The sequence below is a fragment of the Arabidopsis thaliana genome, chromosome 3, assembly GCF_000001735.4.
Source record: "Arabidopsis thaliana chromosome 3, partial sequence".
Taxonomy (NCBI): Eukaryota; Viridiplantae; Streptophyta; class Magnoliopsida; order Brassicales; family Brassicaceae; genus Arabidopsis; species Arabidopsis thaliana.
In genome coordinates this window covers 6719401-6740148 of record NC_003074.8, presented here as the reverse complement: position 1 = coordinate 6740148, position 20748 = coordinate 6719401, and the positions used below count along the sequence as shown (strand labels likewise).

Below are 20748 nucleotides of genomic sequence, written 5' to 3'. Positions count from 1 at the left end.
GGTCGTAGCATTGGATTTGAATTATTTGAGGTGTTGGTATGGTAAAAGCTTTTTGGTCGATGAGGAGAAGAAAGTCCTCGTGTGTTGTGATAAATATTCTAGATATGATGGAACCAACTTCAAAAACGTGCTATACATTGTTGGAGAGGACAATCAAGTCAGAAAAGTGGATTTAGGATTCTTTTCAAACTGGCCATTTTTGTTTAATTATGTTCCAAGTTTAACTCAATTCCAGCAAGAAGAAGAGGCGAGCTAGTGATTAAACCACAGGGCAAACCCTTTGTACCTTTTTTTGGATTTACTTCACTGTAATCTTGAATAATTCAATAAACTGATATATTTCAATAACAAGTGGTGGTATATAGTATTCCTTGCTTTTAATTGACACAGTTTGTTAAGTTTTTTATGATCAAATTTGATTTCCTTACATAAAGAAGAGTTATGTTTTATTTTCAACTTCAAGCTTTCTTAATTCATAAAACATGTTTACTGTATATTCTTTACAGAGCTCTCTTTATGGCTTTTGTTCTGCATATTCTTTGAGCAAGCCAGGTCTGGTTCAGGCCGATCAATTTATCAAATATCTGATATACTATGGACTAACAGTAGTCCTTAAAATAAAGAGGACCAAATAACCACAGAGAGGGAACATAATAACACATATGTAACTAAAGAAGAGAATTTTGATAATAACACATATAGTCGGTGCCTCCTTGAGTCGCATAAAGTCCAAAGCATGCATGTAGTTAAGTGAATAAGAAACAAAGTATCGTTCGACAAAATTAATTTTGATGAATTGTTAACGCTAACAGAGAAAATGGCAGTATTTTGATGTTTCTTCAAATAGAAGACAAAGTAGAAAAATGAAAACATATAGCTGTAAAGCAGGTGTTTATCATAGCTTAACTTATCATTGTTGTTTTCTATCATGTGACCTCCAAAATGTCAAAATGTGCTACCACACGAAATTCAAGTAGCATGCGGATCACTTCATCGCAAAGTGATTCCCCATAAACTTTCATGTAGCCTTTACATGATTATACATATAATTACTAATATCACATTTATACATTATGTATTACGTAGAATTGCATAAAGTGGAATCGAAACTCATTCTAACAGTTTTGCTAGATATTATATATTTCATATCTAATGGCTAATTGTATATATTGCCTAGTTAAATATGAGGTTGACTTTACGCTAAAATTGTTTACATGTCAAGTTAATTGTCAACTAAGGTGATGATATTTTTATCAGTATTAATCTCTAAAATTTTAACAACCCCATTTCTCATTTTTAATAAAAAAATTCGAACCAAAATAATGATCATGGCCAAGCCTTTTTTCAATGGTAGGCTAATTAGTTTTTATCCTTTTAATCAAAATTTCGAGAAATCTTTTAATTCATCTTAATTATATTGTGAAAGTTTTAACCTACTACTAGTTAACACTCGAGAATCCGTTTTGCGATCAAATAAAAACTTGAAGCATGTATATACAGAATATAACTAAGTTATGCATAAAGGTGTTAATAATCTTAAATTACAAGCTCCATATAGATTTAAGAAGGAACCCTTGTTTAAAAGATTAAAAAGACTCCAACATGATATTTAATAAACCCAACATATTTATCTATATAAACCATATCAGAGCACTTGTACTGCATCATCATCATTCATACCATCAAATCCTAAAGCACACAACAACTGAAAAAACAAACACCTTTCTATCTTCTTTGTTTGGTTTGGCAATGGATCTAGCTAAACACACAAGACTTCAAATATTGGGATGCATACTCCTGGCATCACTTGCATTAACAATGGCCGATACACCCCCGGGCATAGCCAAGAACCCAAGCCACGCAACATGTAAGATCAAGAAGTACAAACATTGTTACAACTTGGAACATGTTTGTCCCAAGTTTTGCCCTGACTCTTGCCATGTCGAATGTGCTTCTTGCAAACCCATATGTGGTCCTCCTTCCCCTGGCGACGATGGTGGCGGCGATGACAGTGGTGGTGATGACGGTGGATACACTCCTCCTGCTCCTGTTCCACCAGTTTCACCACCACCTCCTACACCTTCCGTGCCAAGCCCTACTCCACCAGTTTCACCACCGCCTCCAACTCCTACACCATCTGTGCCAAGTCCCACTCCACCAGTTTCACCACCACCTCCAACTCCTACACCGTCTGTGCCAAGTCCCACTCCACCAGTTTCACCACCACCTCCGACTCCTACACCTTCCGTGCCAAGTCCCACCCCACCAGTTTCACCACCACCTCCGACTCCTACACCTTCTGTGCCAAGTCCCACTCCACCAGTTCCTACTGATCCTATGCCAAGTCCCCCTCCGCCAGTTTCACCACCGCCTCCAACTCCTACACCATCTGTGCCAAGTCCTCCTGATGTTACTCCCACTCCTCCTACGCCATCTGTGCCAAGTCCTCCTGATGTTACTCCCACTCCTCCTACGCCATCCGTGCCAAGTCCTCCTGATGTTACTCCCACTCCTCCTACGCCACCTTCCGTCCCAACTCCTTCCGGCTCTCCCCCTTACGTTCCCCCGCCATCAGACGAAGAGGAAGCAGCAGGTGCCAAAAGGGTCAGGTGTAAGAAGCAGCGCTCTCCATGTTACGGAGTTGAATACACTTGCCCCGCCGATTGTCCCCGTTCTTGTCAAGTGGATTGCGTCACTTGCAAGCCTGTTTGCAGTATGTCATCTTAATCCATCGATCGATCTCCTCTTAAATTCCTTATTATTCAGTTACTTAATACGTTCTAAATAACGATACATTGTGATGCAGATTGCGACAAGCCTGGATCTGTTTGCCAAGACCCACGTTTCATCGGAGGAGATGGTCTAACCTTTTACTTCCACGGCAAGAAAGACTCCAACTTCTGCCTTATCTCTGATCCTAACCTTCACATCAACGCTCATTTCATCGGTAAACGTAGAGCTGGTATGGCACGTGACTTCACATGGGTCCAATCCATTGCCATACTCTTCGGCACTCACCGTTTATACGTCGGAGCCCTAAAGACTGCCACGTGGGATGATTCCGTTGACCGGATTGCCGTCTCTTTCGACGGAAATGTTATCTCACTTCCTCAGCTAGACGGTGCCAGGTGGACTTCTTCCCCTGGTGTATACCCTGAGGTCTCGGTCAAGCGAGTCAACACTGATACTAACAATCTTGAGGTATGCCCTAAGAAAATACTATTACTTTAGCCACAAGGTCACTTATTCAAAGACATATCAATTTTTCAATATATATAAACTCAATAATACTTAACAAAGATTTTCAGTTTTTAAGATATATACCTAAATAATGATATATCCCTGATACCAGTCAATTAATATGTTTTATAATTCAGGTTGAAGTAGAGGGTTTGCTTAAGATCACAGCAAGAGTGGTGCCAATAACAATGGAAGATTCAAGAATCCATGGCTACGACGTGAAGGAAGACGACTGTCTAGCTCACCTTGACCTAGGCTTCAAGTTCCAAGACCTTAGCGATAATGTCGATGGTGTTTTGGGACAGACTTATAGGTCTAACTACGTTAGCCGAGTTAAGATTGGAGTCCACATGCCTGTGATGGGTGGTGACAGAGAATTTCAGACCACCGGACTTTTTGCACCTGACTGTTCAGCCGCAAGGTTCACCGGTAACGGAGACAGCAACAATGGCCGGAGCAAATTGGAGCTCCCTGAGATGAGTTGTGCCAGTGGCTTAGGTGGCAAGGGAGTGGTTTGCAAGAGATAAGACACTCCTCATTTTATTAATAACTACAATATACCATTATATAATTTGGTAAAACTATAATATTATATATAACTTAATAAAATGTGTAACAGGGTTGTTTTTTCAATAACAATAATATCATCGAGAAAGGAAACATGTAATGAATGATATACATGTAATTTTATTTTTCCTGAATTTATTAAAATGTGAATTTATATTAATTTTCTTTTTGTTTGCTTTACAAAATTTAGTGATACAATGAGAAACTTGTAATATATTTTGACAACAAAAGCAAAATTTTGTAAAATGTATGTCAAAATAAACTAGATAGCTGTCAGAGCATCAAAGCTGGTATATCCATGTCAGCGTATCTCTTAGCTGAGACATAGTTTGACAAAAGTATATGGAAAGATTAGAGATAGAAAGAAAGTTGATACAAACCATAAAACAGTTAATTTATATATAATTCAAAAAAAAAACAGCAAAAAAAAACAGAAAGCAGTATATCTTGAATTATCAAAATTTTCTAAGTTATGAAATGAGTTTCTTTTTCTTACAAAACATGGACAACAAAATATGCTATAACAAAAGTAGCATGTGGATAAATTATTCACTAAATTTATATTTATGATGAAGTGATGCTCCCATAAAGATGGAAGGATACGTAAATATGGATACACTCCTTCACTTTCGACGGAAACATCGTCTCACTTCATAAAGATGGTTTAGGAAGCGCAATACTTACGTCGCTTGGTTAAGTAACTTGATTTTCTTTAATTCTAAACCAAGAAATCATTGATATTAATCTATAAATTGTTTTATGATTCCAAATATTAAAGTCATAACACAACGACGTAAGCAACCAATGTATAATTTTGTGCAGTAATTACTAAAACAAAGAACAGTGCCATACGGTAAAGCCAAAAAAGACCGTAGAATTCAACATCACAACACGAAACCACAACACAATAAATGGATTCCATCATCTGATTGATTTACCATTCCCTGTTTTTATGTACACATCCTTCCTGCTTTTGATTATCTTTCTTCAATCGCTTTCAAAGTCGTCTTCATCTCCAAATGAGAACACAGATGCATCAGCCGCCATAACCTTGAACTCACTCTCTGAGCTTGAAGAAGCATTGACCCCAGCCCCAGAGGGTTTTTCTGTTGCTTCACCCTTGCTCACAGTTACTCCTTGCACCGGCTGTGATGATCCTTTGTTTCCAGAAATAGACACTTTCTCTGTCGCTTTAGTCAGAACAGCGGTTTCATCTGCGCTCTTTTTGGCTTCTGGGGTTTGAGAAGAAGCCGATGATGTGGTTTTGGTCGGGCCAGTTGAGTCTCCTTCGTTATCAGAGAACACATCGTCCTTATCAGGATTCTCTGTTTCTTTATCGGGTCCTGGAACCGATGCAGAGCCGTCTACAGGGGACGAATTAGCTGCTGAAGTTTCTTCCGGTGTTTTGGATGCTGTTTCAGAACTAGGGTTCGTAGGGATTGTTGCATTTATATCAGCTAGAACAACTTCAACCATAAATCCAGGCGATGGTAGCTTCCTCTGCAGTGGAACAAAGGCCAAACACAAATATGTATCATTTCAAACATGAGGACGGATGGAGAAAGAGCCCCACCTCAGACTTCACACACAAAGTCAAGGATTCAGCTATATTACCTTGTCAAACCCATCAAGCTCACTGGTTTTTAGGATCACTCTATTTTCCATCATTGTCGTGTTTAACCAGCTGAGAGAGCATACAAAAAATATTAGTGAGAGAAGCAAAAAATAAAAGCGATTTTGGTAATGTATTTTGGATGACGAGGTATTAGCTTCCTAACCAGTAGAAATCTCCTTGCCGGTCATGAAATTGGATTTTGAAGTCCCCAGCCAATTCTGTTAGACCTGGCTCTCCAGGTAAGGCAAAGACCATAACCCCTTTCTTTGGGGCACTGAACCAAAAGTCTTCAGGCTGAAAAATCATGAAAATTCACAAAGGCTTCAACAAAATACTTGATAACAATAAAGTAATAACAATGGCGTACCGAGAGATCCTTGGTCCGAGGATGCTTTTTCGTGGTAAAGAGAACACCTGCATAGAATTTACAACCAGATGTTAGCTCTGCAAAATACTGGCTTTATATGTTGTCATGAAGCAATGGATCGACCAACTCACCATTGTGATCTGAAATAGTGATGGATGGCCTAATCCAATAGGGACACCTATGGAGCCGGAATCCCCTAAGCATACACCTAACAAAAAAAAGTGTTTGATGTCAATAAACAATTGTATGCTATATTAAGGTGTATGAATAAGATACTTACCTACGGCCTGGTTGGTTTTCACCGTTGAAGTAGGTCAAAATTCTTTCAAAGTATTTCACATATCTCTACACAATAATGAGCAAACAGACTCAATAGTTAGCAGAAGAGCAAAGAATGTTTACATGAGCGGCTTAAAATCACAAAACTAGACATACAATTTGGCTGGGTAGCACAAGTCCTTTTCCATCCACACATCGTTTCTGGTTGTAGAAGTCCATACACTCTTCGGCAGTGGGAAAGAACTATAAAAGAAAATGAAACATGATTGGTTCCCAGTGACAGATTGTTTCATACAACGTTAAAAGGAATTTCTTACCTTCAGATACAACAGAAGACTGCATATCATAAGCCCTGTCCTTGCCATGCCAGCCTTACAGTGAACAACCACAACGTTCTCAATGTCCTCCTTTAACCATGAATATGCACTTTGGCAGAATGAGGTGACCAAATGGATTGGCGGGCAATTATGATCATCAAATGGGAAACTGGCCACCTGGATGCAAGATGATCAGCACAAAATAAGATTTATAGGGACATTAAAACGGACAGAAGACTGAGGGTAAATAGTAAACAACTGTGCCCCCATTATTTGAACATAATAGTTATCAACCTAGAAAAAGAAATGATGCCGTACAGAAGAAGTGGCTACATTATCTGCAACAGAGAATTAAGCCACTTCATGGCAGCCGGTTTTTATATGATCATGTCCAACGATTCAGGTAAGAAAATGAGCAAATTATCACAAGATTCAACTTTGTACATATGCAACAATGTAAACAATCTTTTTGGTGGATACTGTTTAATAAGTACTCCAGAGCTAAAGAAACTTGAATTTTGACTAAGCCATTTTTTCTGAATTTTCTCTAAGCCAGTGGAAGATCTACGGAGCAAATTTTCTGAATTTTGACTAAGCCATTTTTTCTTAAGGAAGCCATGTGTTCGCCAGATGCAAGGAAAAGAGGAAAAAAGAAGAATAAGGGATAACATACCTTCCCTTCAAATAATGATACATCATACAATCTCTCTGAACAAAGATTGTAAACCTTGTATTTTCCCTACAAAAAAGAACAAAGCAATTATAAAAACAGTACAAGAGAAGAGCAGAACCTAAAAATATAAGGCTGTAACAAACTGCAAACTACATCATATATAAGTTAATCTCAAAAAGAAAGATGGTAAGACGAGATTGAACACGTTTGAAAATAATTAGACACATTAGCTATTATTGAGATATGAATATCAAAATGCCAATGAAAAATTTCTTATATCATTGAAATCCAACTAATATGACAAAATTCTAGAAACACAATATAAGTATCCACAGACTAATATCTTTAATTTGAGTAGAATCTTCTATTCGGCAATATGTCATTATGCAGAGCAGCTTATGAATACAGATATATCATCAAGAACTTATAACATAAGGTGACCCAGTCTTTATGTTAAAAATATATTCCAAGTGATACAAAAGGGAGAAATAGCTAGATCAACAACAATAAAGCATAAGTGCGTCACATGGCCAAAGATAAGGGATTAATTTGTTTCACTAACAAATAAGTAGTAGTACCTTGTGTTGAGTTTCAAGAAAGTTAATAACTTCTTCCATTTGGTTACGGTAGAAACCCTACAACGATGTTTTGAACGAATATTAATCATATTAACTTGAAACAAATCCAGGGGGAACGATTAAAAGCATGCTTATTGACTCACCTCAACATATCCAAAAAAGCCAGAACTCATATCACCAGCAGGAAACCCCATTGCAATGATGTTCTCTGTTATGTACGTCAAATCCAAATCAAATCCTCCTTCCTGATATCTTCGTTTGTTCTGTGATACAGCATGTCGAGCCTTGACTTGTACTGCCTTGACAGCATTCTTTGATGTATCTACCAAACCTTTCGTAATAGTCCCAATAAAACTAGATTCTGTAGCACTCGAAGTTCCTTCTGTGGTAGTGTCATTCGTTTGAGGAGATTTCGGAGATAAACGAATCCCTAACCCGCTTGTAAACTTTGCAAACGCAGACTTCTCGGTGTTTTCGACACCAGAGTCGTTTTGTGTGGAAGCAAAAGGCTGTGGAACTTTCAAGTTTTTGGCCCAATTTGAAATCCCAGCAGCAGATAGTTTTGATGCTACTCCTTTAGGTGAATCATCGCTTCCAGCTTCTGCAGCAGTAACAACAGGAGGAGGAGGAGGATGATTATCTGGTACTGTTCCCGCAGCAGCAGGCAAATTCGGTGACTCAGACGACATCGTTTCTATCTTAATCCAAAATGTGAATTCTCAAATTTGCAAATCCCTTTCTTCTGTAAGCATCAATCAAAATACATTTGAGTAAAAGATTCTTTATACATCTAAATCAAATAAAACATGTTCTGAATCAGGAAATTAATAAAACATGCAAAATTTGAGGATTTAATCAAAGGAATAAAAATCTCGAATTCAGATCAGGAAAAAAGGAATCACATAATAATGACCAAATCCAAAAAAGGAACATCCAATAGAAGTTGAAGGGGAAAACCTCAGAGATCGAGAAGCATATCCTGAGAAAACGCTTCTTCGGGAAATGAAAATCAAAAGAGAACGACGAGTAAGGTAATAGCTAGGGATTTAAATTTTCGGGAGAGAGATACATTTTTAGATTGGGGAAAAACAAAAACACAGTGTATCGGTGATCTCAAGTCACGTGGGGAGTTTCAGTCAACAATTAATCCTTGCCGTTAGATCTTGATGGTTTTTAGATCTGAATCCAACGTTGCACGTGATCTCTCCAAAATTTATTTTAACGTTAAATAAAATTCCAAGAGCTTACTAAAATAAACTTGTGAAGAGGGTTGCCTGAATTTTTTGTTATAATTTCAGTTTTCCATTCCAAACTTTTTATCACTGAAAAATTTATCAAAAAAATTTTTAATCTAGATAAAGCTACATATATTTTTGTTTTATTCTAAAACTACGTTTCTAATTGAATCGATCAGTTAACTAATAGAAATTCATCAAGTTTGCCTTACCCATAATTTAACTAAAATTAATTAAATTTTGACTATTTTAACTCAATTTTAACTTAAAAGATGTGTTATCTAGAAGAACAATACTTTTTATTTATTTTATTTATTTATTTTGGTATATAAAAAAATATATCACAAAATAGACCACAAATTCTTTTTATAAATATTGTGGTGTTATATATATAAATTAATTTGGTATCTATACTCTGAATTTCATAATTCAAAGGTCAAATATATAAATTAAAAAAACACCATAATATTTATTAAAAACACCAAAAACACCTTGTAGTATGGATTTAAATCTTTGTTTTGAACATGTTTACGTTAAGAGAACAAAAAATGGAGATTACATGTTTATTCAGTCAACTCTTTTCCTCTTGCCTAGAGCTTTGCTCGATTTGAACCAAACTTGGAAAATAGTTAAAAACAGCTGGTCCATATCCATGGATTGTATATACTTGTGTGGCTTTATTATCGTCGTCCCCAATAATGTATAGTTTGTCTTCGGATTTGTTCTCTTCTTCCATCCGGTTATTAAAAATCATGATCACTTTCTTCTCTTCGTCCAGCAAGAAACTTTCTCCATACCTAATTTTAAGATCAGGGCTCAAATCCAATGATAAGACCTTGCTCCACGACACCACCATCACTTTGGTGGTGGTTTCATCAATCACATTTGTCACCCATATCTCAGTTTTCGAACTTTTATCTCGCTGTAATAACACAGAGAGCTTCTCTTCTCTAACCACGGAAAGACTAATAGCTTCAAAAGAACGACTTTTATAGGGAAGAGGTACAGGAACAGATGTCTCTGTTGAAAAATCATATTTGAGCAAGGATACACTTAAGTCATCTATAGCAAACATGTATGTATTTCCCTTCAAAGACACGCATTGATCAGAGTATAGCAAGGACAAGCCTGGACAGATATCATCAATAAACCTCCATGAATCAGAGTTAAACTCGAAGATTTCGAAATCTTTGCTATCAAGATAAAAGCTCAAGATTTTGTAGTAGGTTTTTTTGTCTTCTTGATAGTATCCAAGAACAAAGTTGCGTCCTTTATCGCGACGATTCCGGGTTCGAATCAACCTGGTTTCACTAGTTAACGGGTTCCAAACTATGATTGAAATTTCGCCGTCTCGGGAGAAGCATAACAACAAGCCGCCACTGTGAAAGATTCGAGATATTTCGATATCACAATGCTTAGAATCTGAAACGAATAGCCAAGGCTTATCTTTTACCTCTAAAGATGGTATCGTTCCATGGAGATTGACGCTCATCGCACAAAGCTCTTCGTTGGTTGACATGAGGGGTAGAAACTGCTTTGCGGCTTTGTCATAATGCTTTTTGGCGAATCTTCGATCATCTTTGAATAAACGGTTCCATCCTTTGCAAGTAGAACGTAATCGTTTCAGATATGTCGCCGGAACGTAACAGAGTATCTCCTCTATCAAATCCTTTGGCAGCTCGGGTATCGTCATTGATCTTTGAGGAAAACGTGCCTCTCAATCTTTTATTTTATTTAGGGTTTTGCTTTTAAACTATTTTCTTTATTCACTATTGTGTACCTATATATACATTTTTGCAGCCATTTTGTGAAATAAATCCTGTAGTTGGGACTTATTTACAATGGCTGCCACTAGATTTTGATGTTTGTTTTTGATAATTAGAAAAAAAATTTCGAATTAAATATTTGACATTTAACAATCTTCCCAAAATCTCTTCACATTAACTACACGATTACACGATTATTTACTAAAATAAAACTTCCAAAATATTTAATATCATTTAATTACTACAAAATTATCATTTTTGATATTACTTTTCTCCATGACTATAACAATTGGATTATAATCATCAAAGCGCATAGATATAATTTGATAGCATTTAATTACTACAAAATTACAAAATATTTAGACAATGATTCATAAACATATCATAAATAAGATCAACATTAATAAAATAAATGGGTTTTTTTACGGGATGGGTTGACGGGACGGGTTTGGCAGGACGTTACTTAATAACAATTGTAAACTATAAAATAAAAATATTTTATAGATAGATGCAATTTGTAAACTTTTATATATACTAACATTAAAAAATAAATTATTCCCGCGGTATACCGCGGGTTAAAATCTAGTATATATATATCTTAAGCAAATCTCTTAACATTTGTAAAGTGCCTTTTAATAATTATTTATTTTTATTAATGAGGTATCATTTATTAGTATAATATTTTTTTTGCGCCAAAACATCAATTAATTTGGTATCATTTATTAGTATAATACTTTTTTCGGCAAAATATCAATTAATTTTATACTAAAATAATTTCAAACTAAAACAAATATTATAAAATTTTAATATTTACTTTTTTAAGACAAAAATAATATATATTTTATTTACTGTTTTTGAGCCAAAATATCAATTCATTTTAAATAAAATTAAAGTTTTCTTAAACTCATGCTTTAAGAAGCTGACCAGTAGCGTTCTATTCTTTCGACATGTGTCATTTCTTTAAAATTTAAATACACTATTTACTATATTCACTCAATTTAATTATATATATATATATATATATCTTAAACAAATCTCTTAACATTTATAAAATGCCTTTTAATAATTATTTATTTTTATTAATAAGGTATCATTTATTAGTATAATATTTTTTGCGCCAAAATACAATTCATTAGGTATCATTTATTAGTATATAGTTAACCAAACTTTTATAAATATAATATATAGTTACAAAATATTGCATATTTAAATTATATCAATTTCAAACCAACGCAATGCGTGAGACACTTCCTAGTAATTCATATGAATCCCCTTTTTTTTTTAAAAAAGTAAATATATCGAACAGAGTAAAAAACATTATTCTTTCTGGACTTAATTGTGAAGCTAAACAAGTTCTCCAAATGCTGATATAAGACTGGAGTAAAATGGAAACCCATTGGAATATGATGTACATATTCAATTTCGTTCTTAAAGCTGTACTTATATTCTTTATGGTGATTAAACTAGCTTTGTAGCAATGTCTTTGATCCGCAAAAACGAAACAAATGGCTTTGGCTACTTCATGTGTTCACAATATATAATACTACTTCGTAGCAATGTGAGATCAATGATCAAGCAAAACTATTTCGGTCTGTGAATTACTGAAATGGCAAATTGCGACTTGCATAGATATATACTACAATGCCTTGACAAACAAGCTTTCTATATCCGCCTCACAATCGTTTGATCATGCAGTTTTTGACTAACTATAGAGCAGTCATGCAATTCCACACAATGAAAATGGCTAATAATATAGATTATATTATAGAGGGAACTGTGGCAGTAGACATACATAAGAATACATTCAGATTCACACCGGCTCTTACAGCTACAAATTTTGAAATGAGGGGAAGATATAGTGTTGGATCTTATGTGTTTCAACATCGGATGCCCAAAAAGACAAAAGCAACGCATAGTGATTTCAAGTAATTTATGTACCTTAGTAATTAGAACTTAAAGGGGAATAATTTCTATATGTACAACTTTGTACCTTGTAAGGGAGTGAGTTGTGTGTTAAAGAAAATTCAGAGCACAGACAATGAGAAACAAGTACAGATTTCTCTATTGAAAAACCAAATTTGAGCAATGAAGGCTTAAGTGCGTTATTGTTTCAGCTGTAGCAAATTTGTAAGTATTTCCCTTCAAATACACGTACTGATCATCAGAGTCAAAATCGTAGATTGCTATCACGGTAACAACAAGCCGTCACAGTGAAAGACTCGAGATATAAAGAATCGAATTTGAGCTGAATACTTGGAATGCAAACCAACTAGGCTAAGCTCACTTTATAACTCTATAGATGGAGAGATTCCGTTGAGACTGATCGGGTTAGGTTTTGGTTCGGATCGGGTTCAATTCATAACTCTTTTCTTTTTCTTATTTGGTTTCTATTTTGTGTCTATTGGACAAGGAAAAAAAAACAGAGCATGTGACAACAACCAAAACCATCAGCATCACATTTCTTTCTGGACTTAGATTGTGCTGCGGCTGCCAAACAGGTTCCTTCAAACACAAGACAAGATTGGAATCTTCATTAATGTGAACATGTTGTGAGACTTTCAAATATTTGACTTGACCCATTGGATTATGTAATAAAAAATATTTAGTTATTAATCATTTACAGGAAGATCAAATCAAATCTCAGACAACAAATCAAATGACGATGGGAATGATGATTTGGTCGGGTAAGAAGGCATCATTGCTATACCACATTTCCCAAATGGATCATCGATGTTACGTTGGAGCTTAACGTAACCGCTATCTCCCCAATTCAACCCCCATGAATTGCGAATGATCCAATAATCTTCACCACTTGTGGATCCATATCCAACCACTACTACACCATGGTCCAAAGATATTCCACATGTTCCTGTCATCACACCCTGAAAAATGAACACAAAACATATAATTTTGTGGTTTAAAGAAAAACCAATAATCGAATCAAGAATAAAGAATCAATCAAGCTTTTTAAGTGATTGAAAATTTACGGATTTGTAAAGCTGGAAAGCTTGGCTACTAGCTTCAATAGCAACACTAACAGGTTGATGAGCAACAGCCTTTTTCAAAGACTTCTCATCGTCTCTAGGAACATCTTCATAACCATCAATTGTAACAACACGAGTATTGTTATTCTGCAATATCAGTCACAGATGAAATGTTAATATTCCCACACCAAATTGAGTCATAACTAAACTAAAGTCATTATGTTTGGTTTAAGAACCTTATCTGCATTGCACAAGCCAAGATCGTTGGCGTTATAAGGGTAATCTTGATCTGTCTCAATACCACCATTTTTCATAATGAACTCAAAAGCATAGTTCATGATACCTCCATCACATCCAGCGTTGACAAAACCTCTGTCACAGTCAACGAGTTCTTGCTCCGACAAAGATATCAACTCTCCGGTAGTGATCTGGTTGATCCCTTCCACTGCTCCAACCGCAGAAAACGCCCAACAACTTCCTATTCATCGATAAATCTCAATCGTTTCTAGCTCTAAAACGTTATCCAATAATCAAAAAGCTAAGAAAACTAAAATGCATACATACCACAGTTTCCTTGATCTTTGACTGAAACAACTGCGCCATTCGCTCTCCAATCTACTTCATCAGGCAAAACATCTCCTTCTTTGTACAAATATCTCTCAGTTTTCACCGAATCTTTAGTTCTTTCCATCTTCTTCCTTAAATAAATCGCTCTAAACTCTTCATTTGTTAGATCAGCGAACCTGGTCAACCCTACTTCAAAAGTCCGATCCGGAACAGAATTGTGTTCATCGACAAACTTCAAGTTGTCTTTGAAGATCTTGAATCGTCTCTCTTTCTCTCCAAGACCATTATAGTTCTTTCGATTCTCCACAAGCCATTGCTCGTACATCAGCCGCACCTCTGTCTCGTTCCGCTCAATTTCTGTCTCTGTGGCGACTCCCAGAGACGAGGAAAGTAGTAATACCGAGAGGATCACAAGAGCTGAGACTATAACTCTGATTGGAGTAGCCGCCATTTGGTTTTCTCTCTAGTTTCAGTGAGATTTCTGCAAACAGTTGACGTCAAGACAAGAAGAGGCAGATGAATTATTAGTTGTGTTTTTGGGATTTTTCTTTATTATTTTTGTATATTTTATTGGTCAGACCAATAAATATTTTTAAATATCAAAATCATATGATTCTGTCACGTATTTAATTCTAGAAAATTACAATTTATAATCTTTTCATCAAACGTGAGAGATTATATTTTTGAGAGCCCACCAATGTGGATGCTCTAACACAAAATCATTTATGCTATCTAGGTGTATGGATTCTATGATGATCGCCAAAGGAAGTATGGTAACGCTAATGTCTGGCATTATTGTACAGATGTTTTTTACTATCTTACTGGAAGGTTAAGAGAACAAATTTTGTAGTTGATTAAAGTGGATCAGCTTTTCCTTGGTTATTTTGGTTAAATCACCAAACTGTTTTCCTATAGCTTAACACGTTATGTTTTAAACTAGAATCTATCTTACATCATGTGAATGATGATACTCTGTTACAAACTTATCAAATGAAGATGACACAATGTTATGGAAGCAAATATCAGATTACTTCTTAAACATTTACATCAAGTAAAATCAAATCCAAGATAACATTAAATTTGACAAGAGTAATCAAACTATGATCCAACTTGGAAGTGTCTAAAGACAAAAGACTGAATCTTGATAACGTGGGCTGAAAACAAATCGGTTCTTCGTTTGTATTATCTCTCCTCAAGCGCTGCCCACTAGCATGTTTGTAGACTTTGTGGTCGCAATCGCTGGTCCTCGTGTCAAAGCTTTTATGCTTAACGGACTGTTTCCCTTCTGTGGACACCAAATTTCATAAACGAATCAGTCAAGTAAACAAACAAAAGCAAAGTCTTTAAGCCATAAGAGAGAACAAGAAACTAACCATTCTACAAGTATTGGCCTTTAAATCGCAGACAGGGTATGACTGGGGGCAGCAGCTAGAACCATCATCGCAACAAGTGGCTGACTCATACGGACAACATCCCCAGCTATAGCATTTACCATTGTACTCATATAGGCAACAACAAGTGGACTTAGCTGGACAAGTGTTAGACTTGTCACAAACAACCGGTGAAGGCGCTGGCGGTTTTGGTGGGTTTGAGCCTGATGATTTGGTAGGGTAAGAAGCCATCATCGCCACACCGCATTTCCCTGATGACTCTTTGATGTTACGTTCGAGCTTAAAGTATCCGCTTTCTCCCCAGTTTGATCCCCATGAGTTACGAACAATCCAGTAGTCTTGACCACCTTCTGATCCGTATCCCACAGCTACAACACCATGGTCCAAAGATGTTCCACATGTTCCTGTAAACACACCCTGAAAACAACAACAAAAGGGATTATTTTATGAACTCGAAACAAATCTTGGATTAAGAGAAACCAAAGTAAGGTTCATAGAAAATTACAGATGTGTAAAGCTGGAAAGCTCTGCCACCAGCTTCAATGGCAACACTAATAGGTTGATTAGCAAGAGCCTTCTTCAAAGACTTCTCATCGTTTTGAGGAACATCCTCATAACCATCGATGGTAACAACACGAGTGTTCTTCTGCATGAGTTGAAAGAAAAAACAGAACATAACAGATAAGTACTATACACCATAAATAAATAAAGTACAAACAATGTCGTTGTTATCACTGATCAGTGGTTCTTTACCTTATCAGAATTGCACACGTTAACATCAGTTGCAATATAAGGATAATCTTCCTCTGTATCAATACCACCGTTTTCAATAATGAACTTAAAAGCATAATCCATAAGACCTCCACCACATCCATCATTGTAACTTGTGTCACAATCAACAAGTTCTTGCTCAGACAAAGATATCAACTCTCCTGTCTTAATCTGATTTATACCTTCAACCGCTCCAATCGCGGAAAACGCCCAACAACTTCCTGTTATATCAACCAACCCAAAAAAAATCCCTGATTAGCTCAAAACCAAAAAATAGAAACGCCAAAAAATAAGCGATTAAAACGCAAACGCAATTGGACTTACCACAGGATCCTTGATCTTTGACTGGATTAACAGCACCTTTAGCTCTCCAATCGATAGCATCAGGTAAGCTATCTCCAACCTTATACAAATACTTCTCTCCCTTCACCGGAACCCTAGTTCTCTCCATCTTGCTCCTCAAGTAAATCGCACGAAACTCATCGTTAGTCAAATCAGCGAACCGGGTCAACCCGACTTCGTAAGTCCGATTCGGGATGGAACTGTGCTCTTCGACGAACTTCAAGTTGTCTTTGAAGATCTCAAAGCGTCTCTCTTTCTCTCCGAGACCATTATAGTTCTTCCGATTCTCAACAAGCCACCTTTCATACATCCGTCGTGCCTCCGCCTCGTTTCGTGTAGTCTCCGTCGCTGTGACGGAGCCGAGAGACAAGGAGATTAGTAACACTGAGAATATCAAGAGAGCTAGGGTTATAGATTTGATTGAAGTAGCCATATTTGTTTGCTTTTTGTGTTTGTTTTCGATTTGACATTTTTGTAACTGTTGCGTTCAAGTATTTATAGAGTTTGAAACTTTTGTCGTCGAAGAGCAGAAAAGTGGAGAGCGATTGGGATGGATAGATGTGTTCTTCGTATTGGCTCCAACGTGTCATTATTTTATTTTCTGGAATAAAAACAAATTGAAAATAAAAAACACGTCACATCACATGGGCAAGATAATTCCATTCGTATTTTGTCCATTGTTTAAATTTTGGTTACAAGCATGTTTCTTAGTTTGGAAAACCTAATTCTAACTTTTTACAGAGTAGTTTCTTGACGACGCTAACCATTCCCGGAAGGTACTAGGAACCCATATGTTACACGCACTTTGGAAACTTTTAAATAACACACTACTATATAAAAATTACATACGATATCATATTATTATTATTTGATGATGTCGTGGTCATACACGGTATTACTATTAAAATGTACACTAACTAATGAAAAATATTCCTTTTTCATTTCTTATTTTTTGTTTTTTTGTGTTGCTTGCATCTTAAAAACTCTTATATTGATCATTTTAATTTTTATTCAAATTAAAAATTAAAATGAGGAACTCTTAGTCCCTAAGACTTTAGATTACTATTACATTATGTAATCCTCGTTTGTAACAACATCATATGTCTTGTTTAACCAAATATTCATATGTACATAATCTTCGAACTTTTATCATGCGTTCCCTTATTAATTGTTTACTATTATTAAGAGGCAAAATAGTGGAAATTGGGATGATTTTGGGGTTACATTCTTCATTGTATTCTCACCGGCCACAAGCTTTCTTTTGCTATGTTTTAACTAGATATTGTCTAATAGTAGGTGCAACATATATAACATTAAGTAGAAGTTGCCAACTTTTAATAACTAAAAATATTTAACTAAAAATTGTTTTCAGTTTATATATATGTATGTGATTACAACATTCGATTGTGAATAGAAGCTTTTCGTTGTTGGTGTTTATAGATTGATGCTTGAATCATTCATCCTTATTAAAATTCAACCCACTTGAAATATGGTTGAGTATTTGATTGTTGTAAATCAATGCAGCACTTTTTAGCACAATATTTTTTTGTATTTGGGTTCCAACACAGAGATCAACACAACACAACACTACACGATTCATTATAGTATTGCAATAGTCTAAAAAGTCTTTATTAATTACAAGTTTAAAGATGGGAAAAAGGTCTGTCCATCTCCATTTTCTAAAGACTACTACTTGCTCATCAATAATTTGGGGGTAAATTATCGAACCACATAATCTTTTAAATTTCCGGGAAGTCAAGCAAAAACCCATTGGCTTTGGTTATGTTATTACGCCTTTCTGTTTAACTATAGTTTAATTATTATTGATAGTATTCATGTCTCAAGAAAATGGAATTCTAATAAATTTGAATAGTTCTTTTAGGATGTTGAGTAAGGAAGAGAAAATGATAGTTAGATAAGATCATAGGCACGTCATAAAGACATAAACGGCCGGACAACGTGCAACGAAATTATTTTAACTCACGTACTAAATCAATTGCTTTCTAAATAATTAAGATAAACGATGACTCGTCATCTCCTAATAGTCGGGCGACGACGAAGAAAAGGATAACCATTGTCCATTGAATATGAAGTAATGTTAATTCTTGTTACATTTAAATCATTTATCAGTATCCACACCCAAAATTGATCTTTATTCTTTGTATATTGAAAGGCCAACTTCTATTTGTCCTTTATCAAAAAAAAAAAATCTATATATTTTTTCCTCTAATATAACCGATCCTTTATACGAGACTACGAGAGAGATATTTCAAAGTTATATGAGCCCAACTGCAAAATGTATCCGACCCAATTACTTTACGTTTTGATTTACATGGACTAATTTGGTCACTTCAAGTCTTCGATATGGGCCAATACTTCTTTCTGGTACTGCCTATGATTCTTAAGTTCTAACAGTCTAACTATCGGCTATCGATTACTAAACATGACAATCGCATAGATACTATACTAGCTAGGGGTCCATTGTTTTGTTTTAATTTGTTTGTATTATTATTATTATTTTGTATTTCTTTGTTTAGATAGTTACATGTTAAATTCGAATGCTTAATATTTAAAATATAGCATTGAGTGTTTCATCAAACGTTGGCATTTACATTTATAAATTTTTATCTGATGTCTTGTCTGGATATAAAAAAAAACGAAAAAGATGTTTTCTTAAAATAAAAATTTGCATATTTTAATTAAGAAATAATTTGTGTATTTATATTCTCCATTTGAAACAATTAGACGATAAATTTATGACATATATTTTTATTTTATAACTTTTCTGATAGTAAGTTATATATTTAAATTTTGAAAATTTTCTGAAACTCTATTCTATATCTTGAAATGATCATTAAAAAGTATATCTATTACGGAAAATGAATGCGAAGTTGTTATTAAATATTGAGGTTTGTCAATTGGACGTCCCAACCATTTTATATAATTATATCAAAGTATGTATGGCGGTTTTCATACTTGTAAAATAATCGATTCGAAAAAAACGATTTTTAACTATGAATTTGTTTCCGTGATGCTCTATTGATTAAATCTAATAAGTGTGATAAGATTATATAACGTTCATGCATGCATCGTCTTGTTTCTTTATAGAGAGAATAAAGAATAAAGTACAAACGAAGCAAAATGAAACCATTGGAGAAAAGCTACACATCGAAACAAAAATGTAAAGGCAAAAAAAGCATCTGAACTTATCCGAGAGTGGCAGTAATTGTTAGGAATGTTGGAATCAAATCATTTTTAAATGGAAAAAAATATTAATAATGGTTTCGAGTATTGTTTTTATTTGTTTAGTATGTATTGTTGTTTTCGGAATATTTTTGTTACTGAAAAAAAAACAGAGAGAATGAGCTGGGAAGCACGTGTGGGAGAAGAGAGAAGCACGTGCAACAACGACAGTGCAGGGTTGACTGGAGACAGTAGGGTACGTCGTGGAGAGTCGCACTGTTTCATACACACGCGTGACGCGTGTAACTCACTTCATCTCCACTAATATACGACGTCGTTTTGTTTTGTTCAGAATGGAAAAAATAATTCATTTTAAGGATCATTTTTAGTGATAATGGGACCTTCTTATTTTGTTATTTTCAACTGCTAATCCAGAATTGACATTGTGATTGGTAGCATGTAAAACGTTAAATCTCTTTTTCTTATATGAAATATATATATATTATTAAAAACCCTTTTTATCTTTCTAAAAAGTGTATTAAAATTCTTGTTACACTCATTTCTTCACTACAAGAGGATAGAGGATACGTGTCGAGCAAATGAACAAATTCTCCATGACTTTACTTGGAATAAAAGATTTTATAATCAAGCATTACCTAATTGACTCTCATTACACTACAGCTACGTATGTGAGTATGTCGTATATAATATTATGTTTGGGTGAACTTACTCGTAGAAATATGTAGCAAGGGCTAAAAGACAAAATCATCATAATATTCATAGGTAATGTAGAAGTGGAACAATCACGATTTGCAATGAGTTATCAAAATAATATATCTAAGGGATAATGGACCAAACCGCTCTTCTTAAATC

General features: G+C 35.1%; 5 protein-coding genes across 7 annotated transcripts; 1 reads left to right on the top strand and 4 right to left on the bottom strand.

Annotated features, from left to right (window-relative positions):
* The first annotated feature begins 1630 nt into the window (after positions 1–1630).
* Positions 1631–4088, top strand: AT3G19430 (late embryogenesis abundant protein-related / LEA protein-like protein). Of its 2 annotated transcripts, none has more exons than NM_001338394.1 (3): positions 1631–2713; positions 2807–3201; positions 3378–4088. In NM_001338394.1, the coding sequence occupies exons 1-3, from the start codon at positions 1750–1752 to the stop codon at positions 3765–3767; spliced, it is 1749 nt and encodes a 582-aa protein (NP_001326884.1). In that variant the 5' UTR covers positions 1631–1749; the 3' UTR covers positions 3768–4088. The 2 variants fall into 2 exon arrangements, with proteins under 2 accessions (NP_001326884.1, NP_188574.2); NM_112830.3 differs by having other exon boundaries at positions 1763–2713; positions 3378–3965.
* Positions 4089–4525: 437 nt separating this feature from the next.
* Positions 4526–8820, bottom strand: PEN2 (PTEN 2). Its single transcript, NM_112829.5, has 12 exons — positions 8594–8820; positions 7780–8378; positions 7637–7693; positions 7059–7124; positions 6386–6562; positions 6225–6311; positions 6070–6134; positions 5921–5997; positions 5790–5836; positions 5586–5716; positions 5422–5491; positions 4526–5307 (listed from the first exon to the last, which is right to left on the bottom strand). The coding sequence occupies exons 2-12, from the start codon at positions 8323–8325 to the stop codon at positions 4795–4797; spliced, it is 1836 nt and encodes a 611-aa protein (NP_188573.1). The 5' UTR covers positions 8326–8378; positions 8594–8820; the 3' UTR covers positions 4526–4794.
* A 622-nt stretch (positions 8821–9442) lies between these two features.
* Positions 9443–10564, bottom strand: AT3G19410 (F-box and associated interaction domains-containing protein; the record flags this gene model as incomplete). The annotated part of the gene is made up of 1 exon (NM_112828.1): positions 9443–10564. One exon carries the CDS (start codon positions 10562–10564, stop codon positions 9443–9445), a length of 1122 nt encoding a protein of 373 aa, NP_188572.1.
* Positions 10565–13043: 2479 nt separating this feature from the next.
* AT3G19400 (Cysteine proteinases superfamily protein) lies at positions 13044–14766 on the bottom strand. 2 transcript variants are annotated; one of them, NM_112827.3, is made up of 4 exons: positions 14186–14766; positions 13858–14099; positions 13625–13768; positions 13044–13519 (listed from the first exon to the last, which is right to left on the bottom strand). In NM_112827.3, exons 1-4 carry the CDS (start codon positions 14637–14639, stop codon positions 13271–13273), a joined length of 1089 nt encoding a protein of 362 aa, NP_566634.2. In that variant the 5' UTR covers positions 14640–14766; the 3' UTR covers positions 13044–13270. The 2 variants fall into 2 exon arrangements, with proteins under 2 accessions (NP_566634.2, NP_974341.1); NM_202612.2 differs by having other exon boundaries at positions 13159–13768; positions 14186–14711.
* Positions 14767–15038: 272 nt separating this feature from the next.
* Positions 15039–17324, bottom strand: AT3G19390 (Granulin repeat cysteine protease family protein). The gene is made up of 5 exons (NM_112826.4): positions 16675–17324; positions 16333–16571; positions 16085–16225; positions 15562–15996; positions 15039–15473 (listed from the first exon to the last, which is right to left on the bottom strand). Exons 1-5 carry the CDS (start codon positions 17123–17125, stop codon positions 15381–15383), a joined length of 1359 nt encoding a protein of 452 aa, NP_566633.1. The 5' UTR covers positions 17126–17324; the 3' UTR covers positions 15039–15380.
* Between the last annotated feature and the right edge of the window lie 3424 nt (positions 17325–20748).